General features: G+C 37.7%; 1 protein-coding gene across 2 annotated transcripts in view; it reads right to left on the reverse strand.

Annotated features, from left to right (window-relative positions):
- The window catches only part of LOC117294730 (anaphase-promoting complex subunit 4-like), a 38,140-nt gene that overhangs the window by 12,221 nt on the left and 6,617 nt on the right, over nucleotides 1-19,302 (reverse strand). For both annotated transcript variants that reach the window (XR_004519570.1, XM_033777243.1), the window contains exons 3-14: nucleotides 11,503-11,620; nucleotides 10,624-10,834; nucleotides 8,664-8,729; nucleotides 7,657-7,777; nucleotides 6,664-6,777; nucleotides 5,918-6,001; nucleotides 4,861-4,947; nucleotides 4,151-4,335; nucleotides 3,475-3,575; nucleotides 3,055-3,106; nucleotides 1,562-1,664; nucleotides 1,119-1,184 (exon numbers count right to left, since the gene is read on the reverse strand). Coding sequence is in view for 1 of the 2 variants with exons in the window: in XM_033777243.1 (XP_033633134.1) it covers nucleotides 1,119-1,184; nucleotides 1,562-1,664; nucleotides 3,055-3,106; nucleotides 3,475-3,575; nucleotides 4,151-4,335; nucleotides 4,861-4,947; nucleotides 5,918-6,001; nucleotides 6,664-6,777; nucleotides 7,657-7,777; nucleotides 8,664-8,729; nucleotides 10,624-10,834; nucleotides 11,503-11,620 (1,308 nt within the window). In the remaining variant the exon portion in view is untranslated. The remainder of the gene's footprint in view (nucleotides 1-1,118; nucleotides 1,185-1,561; nucleotides 1,665-3,054; nucleotides 3,107-3,474; nucleotides 3,576-4,150; nucleotides 4,336-4,860; nucleotides 4,948-5,917; nucleotides 6,002-6,663; nucleotides 6,778-7,656; nucleotides 7,778-8,663; nucleotides 8,730-10,623; nucleotides 10,835-11,502; nucleotides 11,621-19,302) is intronic.

A 19,302-nucleotide genomic window follows, 5' to 3' on the forward strand; every position in this document is an offset into this window, starting at 1 on the left:
GAAGCGTACGGTATACAAAATGCAATGCCCAATGTTGGCTGGATATGAATTATTTAAATGTTGAAGTGCCTCCTTTTGTTCTTTTGTTGTTGAAGTTATTTTTTACCATTAGCACACAAGCTGAACTGTACATAATTAGAATACATAATGAGACTTGACACATTGGAAGTTTGTGTTTAAAAAAATCTACAAATCCATTACATTTTATGTTAACATGGCATGTTACACTATAATCTAAGACTATAAAGTTCAGATGGTCCACAAGCTCTGATAAAAAAATAAGATCAATAATTCCACCATAATAACTAAACAAAAGCAATTTTCCATTAGGTATGATATTGGCTCTGTGAAATACTAAGAAATACGTACACCATGTAAAACATCCGTTAGTCAAGGTGTTTAAAAAGCTGGTTGTATATTCTCAACGTTATGACTAGTATGCTGTGGTAGTTGTTAGGAAGCCGGAGAGTACTGGAGAAGGTTGTGATGTTATAAGGATCCAATTATGAGCTTGAACTGTTGTAGTTGGTGCTCACTGGGGTGGGTCAGCTGTATCAAACTGGTGTCAGCGGAGTTTGTCAGTTGATCTGTGGATTTGGATGAGTGATGTCTCTGCTATATGTTTCTAATTATGAAGCCTTTGTCTTGTGGTACTTTGTTGTGTTTGTTGTTTTTAATTTCTTCCTGCATGTGTTAATGAAACAAGCTCTTGACCGGTGTAATGAGTTTGGTGTTTTTCCCATTGGTGTGGTACTTAAATGTTTGATGATTGGGGACTTGTCTATTTTGCCTTTCATCACATCATGTACATGTCCCTTGTGTTGTTTGAGTCCCTGCTAGTTTCTTGCACTGCTCTCAATGAATGAGGCAAACACCATATCTACTGACTGTCTGGCTTCCTGACACCTACCAGAGCACACTAGAAACAGTAGACCAACCAACTAGCTATTCTCAAGGTTAACACCTCTACTAAGAGATTGTTCAAATGGTGTACTTGAAAAATACTTGCATTGCATTGCAAAGCCTAACATCAAGTATTGTGAAATGTTTGGTAGAATCATTTGATCACTAATCAAACCAAATTGTCACAACTACCGCACATAATAGCAAACACTTACACCAATGTCTTCGGCAAAATTTTCGGCCAGAAAGTCTGCAATGAAGTTAATGTCTCTCTGTCTGACCTATTTATTGGTTGGGTAAAAGAATAAATAGTTATTAACCACAATGTTTTTAACACAATCACTTAGGGCTCTAAAGTATAAGATGTTTTTTAGTGACTGAATTGTAATCGAAACACTTCTTCACCATGAATAAAGTCATTTTGAGTTCAGATATAATATTATCATTCACGTAAGATGTAGTCAAATGTAATAACGAGACAAATGTTTGGGACATACATAACTTGTGTCATGCTATGGGGTGTATAGTGTACTGACATCCTGTGTACACATTCCTCAACATAGACAAATGTACACTTATTGGCATGATTGGCTGGATTATAATGCGTGCTCATGAGATACATGCAATGTTTGAGTTAATTGGTATCCATATAATGTACCTTGTTCAAAGCATTTGGAACTGGTTCTTCTGATAGCCTCATCATTACCACATACAGCCAACGGAAAAAGGCCTTGAAATTCTTTAAACTTGTGTCTAAAACCCTGCAACAAAAACACATCACAAATTGTATCCAGGTCAGCCAAAAATGAAACACATACATCACACATTATGTACACTATGTGAAAGTACCATGAATAATGTTTCAATCAAAAATGCAATGAATAATAATGAAATACCATACAACAAACACATGCACATTTATTCATGATTCCTTATCTTAATAAGGGTGTGTTCTTAATAAGGGAATCAATGTGTGGTGAAGAGGTTTTCAACTAGTGGTTTAAACCCAACGAGGCCTGGTTCTTGATCATTTTATCAAGATGAAGTCGAGGTAAATTATCAAGAACCAGGACTCGGCGGGTTTAAACCACTAATTGAAAACCGATTCAACACTATTTGATTCCCATTCATAAATACCTTTTCGGTTAATATACGTCAACACTTTTTTGTCAAAAAGTAAAATAAATGCAAAATTTTTAATTTTTCAAAGATTTCTTTCAACACAACACCCCTCCAGCTATGAAATGGTAAGGCCCTCGGGTAAACAATACCTAATAAGGGAATGCTGTGCGCGTAGCGCGTATCGCGTGATGTGGCACAACTGTCCTGGCCATTGCTCTCGACCAATAGGAATGAAGAAACTGTCTAATAAGCACAGGTGCAAGCTCGCGTGTCACGCCCATGTTTCAACATTTTTTACTGGTCACGCGCTCTCCACCAATAGGAATAGCGAAACTGTCTGAGGTATTTATGAATTTAGTCTAATGCTGATTGGTGTGTTAGATACATGTAATATACATCACAAGACTGGGTAAATATTTTAAATAATTTGCGGTTAAACAAAGAAAGATTGGCAAGAGCAGGACTTAAACCAATGACCTCTGGATTAATATGCTGGCACTCTATTTTGTCAACATCTTTGTCCGGGGAGCCAGTCAGAAGCAATACAGCCTATAACTGCCATGTAGTCAGGTATCACACCCAAGTTTACAATCAAATCTGGAAGCGGCAGCAAAAAGGGATCACCTTAAAGGGGTTGCAACTGTTTACTTTTTAACCCAAATTTAATTAAACAGTATACATGTGTGTATTGGACAATCAAATAAAAAAAACATGAAATTGGTATTGGGATACCAGCCTCAAGACTGCAAATCTGTTGACGGCTTTAATTAAAGACTAACGCAGAGCATTTTACAGGGTCTAGCCTCCGACTCACATGTCAAAATTAAATCGGGATTAAAGTTCTTCCCGATGCCAGGTCCTTGCTGCTTGATGTTGGGCGAAAAAAGAAAAAAAAAGGCGGGCCAGCCACGGCGGAGACAGAAAAAGCGGAGCCCTCGAGTAAAAACTCTAGATCGGGAAAACAAAAACGGATTTCCATGTAAAAAGCGGAAGTCTCATAGGCCTGAAATAAGCAGGGAAAATACTCACTGTAAGAGCTCACTTGCTTTCAGCATGAACGATCCTACTGCACCAATTGCATCTAGAATTAAGGACATAAGTCACAGCATCAGTTTTAGTCCCATCATCTACTTCAAAGTTGTGAACATCAAGTCCATTATTGGCTTCAATTACCTGATGATCCTGCTAAGTACAGATTCACATGCCAATTACACTTGATGTGATTCAAATTATTTACTTAATAGTCACAGAAAATGTGAAAGGGTGCTTGAAAAATTGCATTTGTTTTCTCCTTAACCTGAACAGTCTTTAAAAGGGGCTCATTAAAAGTCAGTAAAAGGCACTCTTTTCACTACAAAAGAAAAACAAATTAACAAAGCTAAGATATTTTATAAGTGCATGCATACATTTTGAGGTAAGTTGTTGGAATGTAGCAGTTATTTTGCTTACCTTGTATTGCAGGAGGTGACAGGCCAATGACTCCATACTTATCATACCATAATGACATTCCCTTCAATTCACTTAGATGATACACCAATGACCGACCAACGCTGTCACAGTCAATAAAACACAACATTCAAACTATGCACAACAAAGTAATAGTTGCTAACAATACCAAACTTCCCAATCAGTCAATTAACATATTTATTCTTTGCACCTCATACTGTACAACAATTATATTTTGTTCCACTCTTTCAAGATGATAATTCCAAAAGCTACTACAAGTTGTCATCTTTAAGAAGGGTGAAAGATGGAACCAAAAGAAACCGACACTAGAATGGATCATCAGTTATCTCACAACTTGGATACAGACAATGGTTGTAGATTGGGAATCTTTGGTTGAGTGTTTGCGCCACAAGGCCAAGTACTATGCCCTGCAGGATACTTTACTGGGCCCTCTTCTGTGTTTGATACCAAAGAAGACACTGGAAACAAGATGAACTCCTGTACTGCATGTATTAAGCTTTTTGTTGATAACATTGTCTTGAAGTGGATCAAGGACCAATAAGAGATGCAAAGAAAAGACCCTGATGGATTTGTGAGCTAGTCTGAGAGATAGCAGATATCAATCAATGCCAACAAGTTCTGAACACCAACAAGAACAACATGATATGCATTAACCTACCTGTGTATGTGCTTCAGGACCAGTTTTTGTATATTTGAGTATGAGTTCTCAACAGACTGTCCTAGTTTCTTCATTCCCTTTTCTGTTAATTCATGCAGTAAGAAAGCTTGAAGCTCAGGACTAGCACGCCCCCATAACAGCAGCTGAAGCAATTCATCACGTACGCTTCCTGCTGTTTTCTTTTGCTGTTTAAGGAGAAAAAAAGAAGGAAACTAATGTCTATGTGAGTAAAGGCAACTACAGTTTTGCCTTGTTTGGATTGTGGTCAGAATATGCAACACTTGAGAGTTAAGAACCCGTCATCCAATATTAAGAAAATAATTGTATGGATACCATAAAACTTGTTTATTATTGTTTGTAAAAACCAACTTCTACAGGAGAAATACAAACTAACTAAAACTTTAGCGCAAGCACACCCAAACACACAAGGTTTCCTTAACTGTTATCAAACAAGAAACTGGTTTATATTAACATCAATTATTGATACATTATTTTTAAGTGTATCATAATCATACAGCATCCTTTTAATAAAAACAAATGTACCCAACATCAGATAGATCATCTGCACATTTTTCAAACATTAATAATGCACTACCAGTCCTTCAGAATAAGTTATTACAATAATCACTATGATTTTTTCTTTAAAGGAGCGACAAATTCAATTATAAGATGATTTAAACTGAAGCGCTTCTTTAATATGATTGACTTACTTCTGCGTACTTGGTCAATTTGGTTTCAATCTCTAACAGGATGTCTTCTCTAGCCTCTGACACAGAGCGTAGGGTTGCACTCAGATACTACAGTAAAATCATACATTAGCTTTATTATTGTGCAGTAAGAAGTTCCATACCTCATTTTTCTTAGTTAGTATACATTTGAAAATGAAAAATTATGCAGGCGTCATTCCTTTACAAATGCAGTTAGTCGGTAAACGGTAAACTAATAATGGCCTTTGTGGCATGTCATAGCTAAGTGGTCTAATGCACCAGCTTCAAGGTCTAACGTTCTCATCAACAGAGTGTTGGTTTGAGGGCATAAATTTGTTGGTCCTGTGTGTTGTGTAATGCACCTTGAAGAAGCCACTGTTAAGAAAAGGATCTTTGATGTACGTGGCTGAATATTGCAGAGCAACACCTAGAAACTCTTCCAAACTGCTCTCTGACATTTCACACAATAGCCTACAAGTAAAATACAAGATGGCTCAGATGGCAAAGGGGAGACCTATAAAAATAGACTAATTATAACTATTATTATTATTGTAACTTAAAGGGAAGATTAAAGGCACTGTACATGTTTGGTAGTTAATCAAAATATATATTAGCATAAAACCTTACTTGGTAGCGAGCAATGGAGAGCTGTTGATAGTATAAAACATTGTGAGAAATGACTCCCTCTGCTGTAACGTAGTTTTTGAGAAAGAGGTTATTTCGCACTAAAATAATAAAAGACTTCTGGCCAGAAGCACACCAGTTTGTACAACAAGGGTGTTTTTTCTTCATCATTTTATTGCAACTTCAATGACCAATTGAGTCCAAATTTTCACAGGCTTGTTAATTTAGGCACATGTTGGGATACACCAAGTGAGAGTACTGGTCTTTGACAATTACCAAACGTGTCCAGTGCCTTTAACTTGATTGGTCTTTTACTATAATGATAGAAGAATCAAAGGCAATTTTGAATGTTTTAGAAATTGTACATGTAAGTAACTACATTCATATCGAAAATGTACGAGCAATTTCTAAAACAGTTTTCTCTAGTATTCCTTACCTCTAGAAACGTAAATATTTTGCTACTTTGAATAGCAAATTTGGTTAGCTCCTCACGCCTTGAAGAAATTAACACACAGTCAAGCTGGCCAAAGAAACATAGAATAAAAAGTAACTATACAAAGTGCATCTATGATATCATGATTAAGGCATGTTTCTTGTACTCTCAAATAACAACCTAGTAAATACAAGGTTTCTTGCAACCCACAAACCTTGCAAACAGCCCAGCCATGTTTAATGCTTTCATCCAATATATTTTGTTTTTACCCTGACACCTAAGTTGCAAAAATAAGGAACAAGCTAAACAAAACAAACAACCCACTGTTTTGTCTTAAAGGCAGTGGACACTATTGGTAATTACTCAAAATATTAATTAGAATTTGAGGTCTTGAAATGAAGCATCTGACCCAACACAACTTCGTGTGACAAGGGTGTTGTTTTCTTTCATTATTATCTCGCAACTTCGCCAACGATTGAGCTCAAATTTTCACAGATTTGTTATTTGTATGCATATGTTGAGATACAGCTAGTGAGAAGACTGGTCTTTGACATCTACCAATAGTGTCCAGTGTCTTTTAAGAAGCTGCAAATCACTAACAAATCATTTTGATTCATCTCGATTCATAATTACATACGTTATAACAAACTTAAATCAATCTTTTTTTTCAATTCTCCTAAGAATAAACCTAAATTTCAGGTTGGTTTTTGTATAGATTAAAAGACAGCAGCAAATCCCAAAGAACTCACAGACAGAAGATGAACGGTGGGGTTAGGATCTTGGTCAACTCTAGACTCCATTACCAATGAAAGGGAGCACAGGTCTCTTGATAAGGTTGCAGTTGTAATTCTCCCACAAGTCATCTTCAAATATAGAAAATAACAAAAGAAATAAACATGTTAAAAAATAAAATAAAGTTCAGCTTCAGGAATCACTTGTACATACAATGCACACAGCTGAATGCACATTCAAGTTATTCCCCCCTCCCCAAGTGGTGATGTCACCTGGGATATAACATAGTGGTGACGTCACCTGGGATATAACAAAGTGGTGATGTCACCTGGGATATAACAAAGTGGTGATGTCACCTGGGATATAACAAAGTGGTGATGTCACCTGGGGATAACAAAGTGGTGATGTCACCTGGGATATAACAAAGTGGTGATGTCACCTGGGATATAACAAAGTGGTGATGTCCTGGGATATAACAAAGTGGTGATGTCACCCGGGATATAACATAGTGGTGATGTCACCCGGGATATAACATAGTGGTGATGTCACCTGGGGTATGACCAAGTGGTGATATCACCTGGGATATAACAAAGTGGTGATGTCACCTGGGATATAAAAAAGTGGTGATGTCACCTGGGGTATAACAAAGTGGTGATGTCACCTGGGATATAACAAAGTGGTGGTGTCACCTGGGATATAACAAAGTGGTGATGTCCTGGGATATAACAAAGTGGTGATGTCACCTGGGATATAACAAAGTGGTGATGTCACCTGGGATATAACAAAGTGGTGATGTCACCTGGGGTATGACCAAGTGGTGATATCACCTGGGATATAACAAAGTGGTGATGTCACCTGGGATATAACAAAGTGGTGATGTCACCTGGGATATAACAAAGTGGTGATGTCACCTGGGGTATGACCAAGTGGTGATATCACCTGGGATATAACAAAGTGGTGATGTCACCTGGGGATAACAAAGTGGTGATAGAGCATGATGTTGTATTTACCTCTTTAGTAGAATGACTTTGTTGACTGACTTGTGACATGTCCACTTCACCAATGGCAGCAATGCCATAAGCATATAGTTGAATTTTTCCTTCATTTAAACCAACTACTAATACATTCAACCTGAAACCATACAAAAATATTATCATCAGCCTATTTTTGATAAAATTAAATAACTGAACTAAAAAGGAATGTCATTGTTTTCTCTATGTGCTACAAAGACTGTCCTAAAGGAGAACACTGCCTAAAGCAAAGATACGCATCTCGCCTCGAATTCAGCCACTTCTTTCAAGCTGAGATATTACATTGTTGGCTCCCATAAGCTTACTCCATGCAAAGGAAATATGTTATAAAGCTTGGGTTTTTGTCAAGGTAATGCAGATTTATTTGCTAAATTATCAATAAAAACATAATGCAAGTCACATGTGAAAGTTTCAGCTAAATCCAGTGTCTACTTGTTGTGAAAATAGGTTTAAAAAAATCACATGTTTTGATCAAAAAAGTTGAATCTGTCCACTTTTAGTAAGTTGACAATGACATTTTGAAAAACATTCATTTGGGGACATCAACAAGTATGCACTCTACCAACTGTCTACTTAGCACAGGTTTGGTAAGGGCCAAATAAGCAAAGAAACGTATAAGTATCAGGAACAATGCATAATGTGTTTGATGTGTGGATGTCTAAGAGGTGTCACCTCATTTGGGAAATGTTTACTAAGTCAGAACATGATTGCTTCTACTACATTTGTTCTTCTTCTTTTGGTAAAGATAATTACGGTTACTGATGAATTACCAACATATACTCCCCTTCCAAAATTGATTTGGTTAATTCATCCTACGTAGATGTCAGTTACAGCATCTCAGAGTACTGAATCATGAATCATGAACCATAAAACATAATCCATACGTGTATACTTTTTCTAATGTCCAAATACCTAATGTTTGTAATGTCACAGAAACTATATTTTAAGTAATATAATTAACTCTGAATTTTGGGATATATTCACACCTCTTCTGTCCCTTCAGTCTTTTAGCATCCTCCACATTGTCTTCAGCAAACACCTTGGCTGAATGTCTACAATAATTGAAAGACACAAGTTCATGCATATTAGAAAAACTTGAAGAGGTAAATAATCAAGTTAAACAATACCTGAGCAGTTATTGAATAGACCGATCCACTAGGCCAATCCTTGACAGCTATAAGCCCAACAACAGTGTGGAAGAACACAGACATTTTGGACTCTTTTGATCAGAAAGCCTGCAATATTGTCCACATACTGACATACAACATTACTATACATTCTCACTGGTTCATTCAACATCATGTGCCAGATGCTATCTTTGCTGTTTACAAAGCCTGCATGCGAGTATTCATGCAGGGTAAATACATATGATAAGTAGACTGTTGCCGGGGCAGCCCAGATGACAGTCTACTTGTCATGCACTTTACAACCGTGGAAATGTTCCCTGGGTGTTGTAGCCATGCGTTTACATGAATCAGAACAAGTTCCGTCAGTTTTTGTGTTTTTAGTGCAGAAATTCATGAAAAAACCTATCCTGGATGCATTTTAGTTCACAGTTGTGAATTCCCCTTGCTCCAAATATTGTACATCAGTAACTGAATAAGTATGAGGTATAGTAAAACAAATATAACATGGTTTACTTCAGGTGAACAGTAAGTATTCTAGTTTGTAAACTTCCAATACCTCGCCGGGGAGCTAATATTGACGATTTACTCTCAAACCCTGATAAGGTGTACTAGCAACTTGTACCAGCAACTAATCAACTTATTTCCCATAATAAAGTAGGTTTTGAAGACACTATTTAGCTTGGGCGATATTGCTTTTAATATCCCACAATGTATTGTCAACAAATATCGCGATATTCGTTTAGATTGTGATTCATCTCTAAAATTCTGTCGACAGAACACATTCGCCATTTCTTTACAAGCTAAGTACACATGAATGACATGGGAAATGTTCGGCTGTGGGTATTTGCTGCAATCATATTAATATGTTAATATTCATGCTGCATATACGTAGGTTCAGTGCATGCACGCTTGCTTACGCGCGCACATACAATTGTTCAGTCATGTACATGTCCACTGGACGGTTTTTGCATAGCCCCGGACACGATGGCATATGCAAAAGTGTCCGGAGCGGACAGTATTGCCTGGCAGACACAATTGCATCTGACACTGGCTCTCGGGAAAATGATACAATTGTATTGCTTCTGTAGTGTCTGTGTGAGACTGCCTGGGTGGCTCCACACACAGGGGGAAAATGATACAATTGTATTACTTCTGTAGTGTCTGTGTGAGACTGCCTGGGTGGCTCCACACACAGGGGGAAAATGATACAATTGTATTACTTCTGTAGTGTCTGTGTGAGACGCCTGGGCGCTAAAGACTTTGATGTTTTTTTCCCAAAGAAACCCTGTCATTTCGGGATCAATTGGGGAATCTTGCGGTTGGTTCTGGGACTTTATATTTTTTAAACAGCCCTTTGTGGTTGCAAGACGTCTCAATTTGGGAATACATGGTGATACGTGTACCTGTACTTCATCAAAACCACGATTTGCCTATAATTTGATTTAAAAAAATCTAGACGATATGGTAATCATTTAAGAAATGGTATCGCGATTTTTTGATAATATCGAGATATCGCCCAAGCTTAGACACTAAACACAAAAAACATTTACACGTTGTAAGACTAAATCAACAAAATTTTCCATGTACATTTTGTATGTGATGTGACAGTATTTCAGGATTATATTTGATGTGTAATGATGTGTTAACTCATGTAATTGTTAATGATTTGAGACTGGATAAAGACAAATTTACTAAAGCAGGATTTGAACCAATGATCTCCGGATAAAGGGGCCAGTGCTCTAGCAACTGAGCTACCGTTACTATTGGCAGTCTCCATATTTTGTCAATCTCTTTGTTTGGTGGGTTAATTATTACTTACAATTTTGCAAGAGGAGGTAACTTGGGCAAGAATATATCTGCTCCATCCTCAAACAAATCCCTATCACTGCCTTTAGATTCTTCCGTCAGGTCTCTTGCTGCAACCCATTGCATACAGGTAATGGCTGATGTCAATGTAACAGTGTGTAGTACATCAGCATTCTCTACACTGCATAGAAGCATCTGACCACTTGTATATCCTACAGCAAGCACTACACACAGATTGGAAAATAAATTGGAAAAGAAAGAAATTATTTGATCATTAATTGCACAGCTTCTTCAATCCTTTTCATCACTTTTTACATAGGCCTAACTGATTTTAAACAGTTCATTGAATGTTTTATCAACATGGTGATAAATATTCACCTAAAACTCAAACAAACACATTGTTCTCATATGGCACAATATATGAAAAGCTTTATAATAATAATAATAATAATAATAATAATAATAATAATAATAATAATAATAATAATGACGTTTTCTATAGCGCCGGTATCCACAAAAAAATGCTCATGGCGCTTGCTTCAATACAAACGTTCCCCCTTGGTCGTTCTCCAACAGTGCCAAGATCAAGAAAAATTAAAAATTTCAATGTCAAGTGAATGTTACTGAAATGTAAAAAAAAAAAGAAAAAAGATGGGTCTTCAGGGTTGATTTGAAAGTGTATATAGTCTGGATGGCTCTGATGGAATGTGGTAGACCGTTCCACACCTTCCCTGCCGCTACCTGGAAAGAGTGGGATCCCCATAAATCACTTCCAGTGTGTTCCCCAAGACGGAACTTGTCAGCAGCTGAATGTAGATAAATCACATCTACAATCAGACTAGTGTAATCGCTACAGTTCATCTGTACGACTTTTAACACCTAATTAACTAACCTTTCCCATCTGGTCTCCATGCGAGTGTATTGACATTTTGGTTGATGTCATCACTAGCAGGGGGAGCTGGTAAGACCCACACAGGCTGCTTCTGCCATGTTAATCTTTGTAATACGACCTGTCAAATATAAAGAGTATATAGTGTCAACTCCATCAATCAAGATCAGTTTCAATTTTATCAATTGATTACTTACGGTGTAGACTCTACCGTATCATCTACTTGTGTAGACTATATTTCTGCGCCTTGAACACCTAGCAGGGTGGATATGTGCGCATTACAAGTCTTATTATTATTATTATTATACCTCATCATACTCATACTTGTGTAGACTCTACCTCATCATACTCATACTTGTTCAGACTCTACCTCATCATACTCATACTTGTGTAGACTCTACCTCATCATACTCATACTTGTGTAGACTCTACCTCATCATACTCATACTTGTGTAGACTCTACCTCATCATACTCGTACTTGTTCAGACTCTACCTCATCATACTCATACTTGTGTAGACTCTACCTCATCATACTCATACTTGTGTATACTCTACCTCATCATACTCATACTTGTGTAGACTCTACCTCATCATACTCATACTTGTGTAGACTCTACCTCATCACTCATACTTGTTCAGACTCTACCTCATCATACTCATACTTGTTCAGACTCTACCTCATCATACTCATACTTGTGTAGACTCTACCTCATCATACTCATACTTGTGTATACTCTACCTCATCATACTCATACTTGTTCAGACTCTACCTCATCATACTCATACTTGTGTAGACTCTACCTCATCATACTCATACTTGTGTAGACTCTACCTCATCATACTCATACTTGTGTAGACTCTACCTCATCATACTCATACTTGTGTAGACTCTACCTCATCATACTCATACTTGTGTAGACTCTACCTCATCATACTCATACTTGTTCAGACTCTACCTCATCATACTCATACTTGTGTAGACTCTACCTCATCATACTCATACTTGTGTAGACTCTACCTCATCATACTCATACTTGTGTAGACTCTACCTCATCACTCATACTTGTGTAGACTCTACCTCATCATACTCATACTTGTGTAGACTCTACATCATCATACTCATACTTGTGTAGACTCTACCTCATCATACTCATACTTGTGTAGACTCTACCTCATCATACTCATACTTGTTCAGACTCTACCTCATCATACTCATACTTGTGTAGACTCTACCTCATCATACTCATACTTGTGTAGACTCTACCTCATCATACTCATACTTGTTCAGACTCTACCTCATCATACTCATACTTGTGTAGACTCTACCTCATCATACTCATACTTGTGTAGACTCTACCTCATCATACTCATACTTGTGTAGACTCTACCTCATCATACTCATACTTGTGTAGACTCTACCTCATCATACTCATACTTGTGTATACTCTACCTCATCATACTCATACTTGTGTAGACTCTACCTCATCATACTCATACTTGTGTAGACTCTACCTCATCACTCATACTTGTTCAGACTCTACCTCATCATACTCATACTTGTTCAGACTCTACCTCATCATACTCATACTTGTGTAGACTCTACCTCATCATACTCATACTTGTGTAGACTCTACCTCATCATACTCATACTTGTGTAGACTCTACCTCATCATACTCATACTTGTGTAGACTCTACCTCATCATACTCATACTTGTGTAGACTCTACCTCATCATACTCATACTTGTTCAGACTCTACCTCATCATACTCATACTTGTGTAGACTCTACCTCATCATACTCATACTTGTGTAGACTCTACCTCATCATACTCATACTTGTTCAGACTTTACCTCATCATACTCATACTTGTGTAGACTCTACCTCATCATACTCATACTTGTGTAGACTCTACCTCATCACTCATACTTGTGTAGACTCTACCTCATCATACTCATACTTGTGTAGACTCTACCTCATCATACTCATACTTGTGTAGACTCTACCTCATCATACTCATACTTGTGTAGACTCTACCTCATCATACTCATACTTGTTCAGACTCTACCTCATCATACTCATACTTGTGTAGACTCTACCTCATCATACTCATACTTGTGTAGACTCTACCTCATCATACTCATACTTGTTCAGACTCTACCTCATCATACTCATACTTGTGTAGACTCTACCTCATCATACTCATACTTGTGTAGACTCTACCTCATCATACTCATACTTGTGTAGACTCTACCTCATCATACTCATACTTGTGTAGACTCTACCTCATCATACTCATACTTGTGTAGACTCTACCTCATCATACTCATACTTGTTCAGACTCTACCTCATCATACTCATACTTGTGTAGACTCTACCTCATCATACTCATACTTGTGTAGACTCTACCTCATCATACTCATACTTGTGTATACGCTACCTCATCATACTCATACTTGTTCAGACTCTACCTCATCATACTCATACTTGTGTAGACTCTACCTCATCATACTCATACTTGTGTATACGCTACCTCATCATACTCATACTTGTGTAGACTCTACCTCATCATACTCATTCTTGTTCAGACTCTACCTCATCATACTCATACTTGTGTAGACTCTACCTCATCATACTCATACTTGTTCAGACTCTACCTCATCATACTCATACTTGTTCAGACTCTACCTCATCATACTCATACTTGTTCAGACTCTACCTCATCATACTCATACTTGTGTAGACTCTACCTCATCATACTCATACTTGTGTAGACTCTACCTCATCAAACTCATACTTGTGTAGACTCTACCTCATCATACTCATACTTGTTCAGACTCTACCTCATCATACTCATACTTGTGTAGACTCTACCTCATCATACTCATACTTGTTCAGACTCTACCTCATCATACTCATACTTGTTCAGACTCTACCTCATCATACTCATACTTGTTCAGACTCTACCTCATCATACTCATACTTGTGTAGACTCTACCTCATCATACTCATACTTGTGTATACGCTACCTCATCATACTCATACTTGTTCAGACTCTACCTCATCATACTCATACTTGTGTAGACTCTACCTCATCATACTCATACTTGTGTAGACTCTACCTCATCATACTCATACTTGTTCAGACTCTACCTCATCATACTCATACTTGTGTAGACTCTACCTCATCATACTCATACTTGTGAAGACTCTACCTCATCATACTCATACTTGTGTATACTCTACCTCATCATACTCATACTTGTTCAGACTCTACCTCATCATACTCATACTTGTGTAGACTCTACCTCATCATACTCATACTTGTGTAGACTCTACCTCATCATACTCATACTTGTGTATACTCTACCTCATCATACTCATACTTGTTCAGACTCTACCTCATCATACTCATACTTGTGTAGACTCTACCTCATCATACTCATACTTGTGTAGACTCTACCTCATCATACTCATACTTGTGTATACTCTACCTCATCATACTCATACTTGTGTAGACTCTACCTCATCATACTCATACTTGTTCAGACTCTACCTCATCATACTCATACTTGTGTAGACTCTACCTCATCATACTCATACTTGTGTAGACTCTACCTCATCATACTCATACTTGTTCAGACTCTACCTCATCATACTCATACTTGTGTAGACTCTACCTCATCATACTCATACTTGTGTAGACTCTACCTCATCATACTCATACTTGTGTAGACTCTACCTCATCATACTCATACTTGTGTAGACTCTACCTCATCATACTCATACTTGTGTAGACTCTACCTCATCATACTCATACTTGTTCAGACTCTACCTCATCATACTCATACTTTTGTAGACTCTACCTCATCATACTCATACTTGTGTAGACTCTACCTCATCATACTCATACTTGTGTATACGCTACCTCATCATACTCATACTTGTTCAGACTCTACCTCATCATACTCATACTTGTGTAGACTCTACCTCATCAAACTCATACTTGTGTATACGCTACCTCATCATACTCATACTTGTGTAGACTCTACCTCATCATACTCATTCTTGTTCAGACTCTACCTCATCATACTCATACTTGTGTAGACTCTACCTCATCATACTCATACTTGTTCAGACTCTACCTCATCATACTCATACTTGTTCAGACTCTACCTCATCATACTCATACTTGTTCAGACTCTACCTCATCATACTCATACTTGTGTAGACTCTACCTCATCATACTCATACTTGTGTAGACTCTACCTCATCAAACTCATACTTGTGTAGACTCTACCTCATCATACTCATACTTGTTCAGACTCTACCTCATCATACTCATACTTGTGTAGACTCTACCTCATCATACTCATACTTGTTCAGACTCTACCTCATCATACTCATACTTGTTCAGACTCTACCTCATCATACTCATACTTGTTCAGACTCTACCTCATCATACTCATACTTGTGTAGACTCTACCTCATCATACTCATACTTGTGTATACGCTACCTCATCATACTCATACTTGTTCAGACTCTACCTCATCATACTCATACTTGTGTAGACTCTACCTCATCATACTCATACTTGTGTAGACTCTACCTCATCATACTCATACTTGTTCAGACTCTACCTCATCATACTCATACTTGTGTAGACTCTACCTCATCATACTCATACTTGTGTAGACTCTACCTCATCATACTCATACTTGTTCAGACTCTACCTCATCATACTCATACTTGTTCAGACTCTACCTCATCATACTCATACTTGTGTAGACTCTACCTCATCATACTCATACTTGTGTAGACTCTACCTCATCATACTCATACTTGTGTAGACTCTACCTCATCATACTCATACTTGTGTATACTCTACCTCATCATACTCATACTTGTTCAGACTCTACCTCATCATACTCATACTTGTGTAGACTCTACCTCATCATACTCATACTTGTTCAGACTCTACCTCATCATACTCATACTTGTTCAGACTCTACCTCATCATACTCATACTTCTGTAGACTCTACCTCATCATACTCATACTTGTGTAGACTCTACCTCATCATACTCATACTTGTGTAGACTCTACCTCATCATACTCATACTTGTTCAGACTCTACCTCATCATACTCATACTTGTGTAGACTCTACCTCATCATACTCATACTTGTTCAGACTCTACCTCATCATACTCATACTTGTTCAGACTCTACCTCATCATACTCATACTTGTGTAGACTCTACCTCATCATACTCATACTTGTGTAGACTCTACCTCATCATACTCATACTTGTGTAGACTCTACCTCATCATACTCATACTTGTGTAGACTCTACCTCATCATACTCATACTTGTTCAGACTCTACCTCATCATACTCATACTTGTGTAGACTCTACCTCATCATACTCATACTTGTGTAGACTCTACCTCATCATACTCATACTTGTGTAGACTCTACCTCATCACTCATACTTGTGTAGACTCTACCTCATCATACTCATACTTGTGTAGACTCTACCTCATCATACTCATACTTGTGTAGACTCTACCTCATCATACTCATACTTGTGTAGACTCTACCTCATCATACTCATACTTGTGTAGACTCACCTCATCATACTCATACTTGTTCAGACTCTACCTCATCATACTCATACTTGTGTAGACTCTACCTCATCATACTCATACTTGTGTAGACTCTACCTCATCATACTCATACTTGTGTAGACTCTACCTCATCATACTCATACTTGTGTAGACTCTACCTCATCATACTCATACTTGTGTAGACTCTACCTCATCATACTCATACTTGTTCAGACTCTACCTCATCATACTCATACTTGTGTAGACTCTACCTCATCATACTCATACTTGTGTAGACTCTACCTCATCATACTCATACTTGTGTAGACTCTACCTCATCATACTCATACTTGTTCAGACTCTACCTCATCATACTCATACTTGTGTAGACTCTACCTCATCATACTCATACTTGTGTAGACTCTACCTCATCATACTCATACTTGTGTAGACTCTACCTCATCACTCATACTTGTGTAGACTCTACCTCATCATACTCATACTTGTGTAGACTCTACCTCATCATACTCATACTTGTGTAGACTCTACCTCATCATACTCATACTTGTGTAGACTCTACCTCATCATACTCATACTTGTGTAGACTCACCTCATCATACTCATACTTGTTCAGACTCTACCTCATCATACTCATACTTGTGTAGACTCTACCTCATCATACTCATACTTGTGTAGACTCTACCTCATCATACTCATACTTGTGTAGACTCTACCTCATCATACTAATACTTGTGTAGACTCTACCTCATCATACTCATACTTGTGTAGACGCTACCTCATCATACTCATACTTGTGTAGACTCTACCTCATCACTCATACTTGTTCAGGCTCTACCTCATCATACTCATACTTGTGTATACGCTACCTCATCATACTCATACTTGTTCAGACTCTACCTCATCATACTCATACTTGTGTAGACTCTACCTCATCATACTCATACTTGTGTATACGCTACCTCATCATACTCATACTTGTGTAGACTCTACCTCATCATACTCATTCTTGTTCAGACTCTACCTCATCATACTCATACTTGTGTAGACTCTACCTCATCATACTCATACTTGTTCAGACTCTACCTCATCATACTCATACTTGTTCAGACTCTACCTCATCATACTCATACTTGTTCAGACTCTACCTCATCATACTCATACTTGTGTATACTCTACCTCATCATACTCATACTTGTGTTGACTCTACCTCATCAAACTCATACTTGTGTAGACTCTACCTCATCATACTCATACTTGTTCAGACTCTACCTCATCATACTCATACTTGTGTAGACTCTACCTCATCATACTCATACTTGTTCAGACTCTACCTCATCATACTCATACTTGTTCAGACTCTACCTCATCATACTCATACTTGTTCAGACTCTACCTCATCATACTCATACTTGTGTAGACTCTACCTCATCATACTCATACTTGTGTATACGCTACCTCATCATACTCATACTTGTTCAGACTCTACCTCATCATACTCATACTTGTGTAGACTCTACCTCATCATACTCATACTTGTGTAGACTCTACCTCATCATACTCATACTTGTTCAGACTCTACCTCATCATACTCATACTTGTGTAGACTCTACCTCATCATACTCATACTTGTGTAGACTCTACCTCATCATACTCATACTTGTGTATACTCTACCTCATCATACTCATACTTGTTCAGACTCTACCTCATCATACTCATACTTGTGTAGACTCTACCTCATCATACTCATACTTGTGTAGACTCTACCTCATCATACTCATACTTGTGTAGACTCTACCTCATCATACTCATACTTGTGTATACTCTACCTCATCATACTCATACTTGTTCAGACTCTACCTCATCATACTCATACTTGTGTAGACTCTACCTCATCATACTCATACTTGTTCAGACTCTACCTCATCATACTCATACTTGTTCAGACTCTACCTCATCATACTCATACTTGTGTAGACTCTACCTCATCATACTCATACTTGTGTAGACTCTACCTCATCATACTCATACTTGTGTAGACTCTACCTCATCATACTCATACTTGTTCAGACTCTACCTCATCATACTCATACTTGTGTAGACTCTACCTCATCATACTCATACTTGTTCAGACTCTACCTCATCATACTCATACTTGTTCAGACTCTACCTCATCATA

This window comes from Asterias rubens, chromosome 9 (genome assembly GCF_902459465.1).
Source record: "Asterias rubens chromosome 9, eAstRub1.3, whole genome shotgun sequence".
Lineage (NCBI taxonomy): Eukaryota > Metazoa > Echinodermata > Asteroidea > Forcipulatida > Asteriidae > Asterias > Asterias rubens.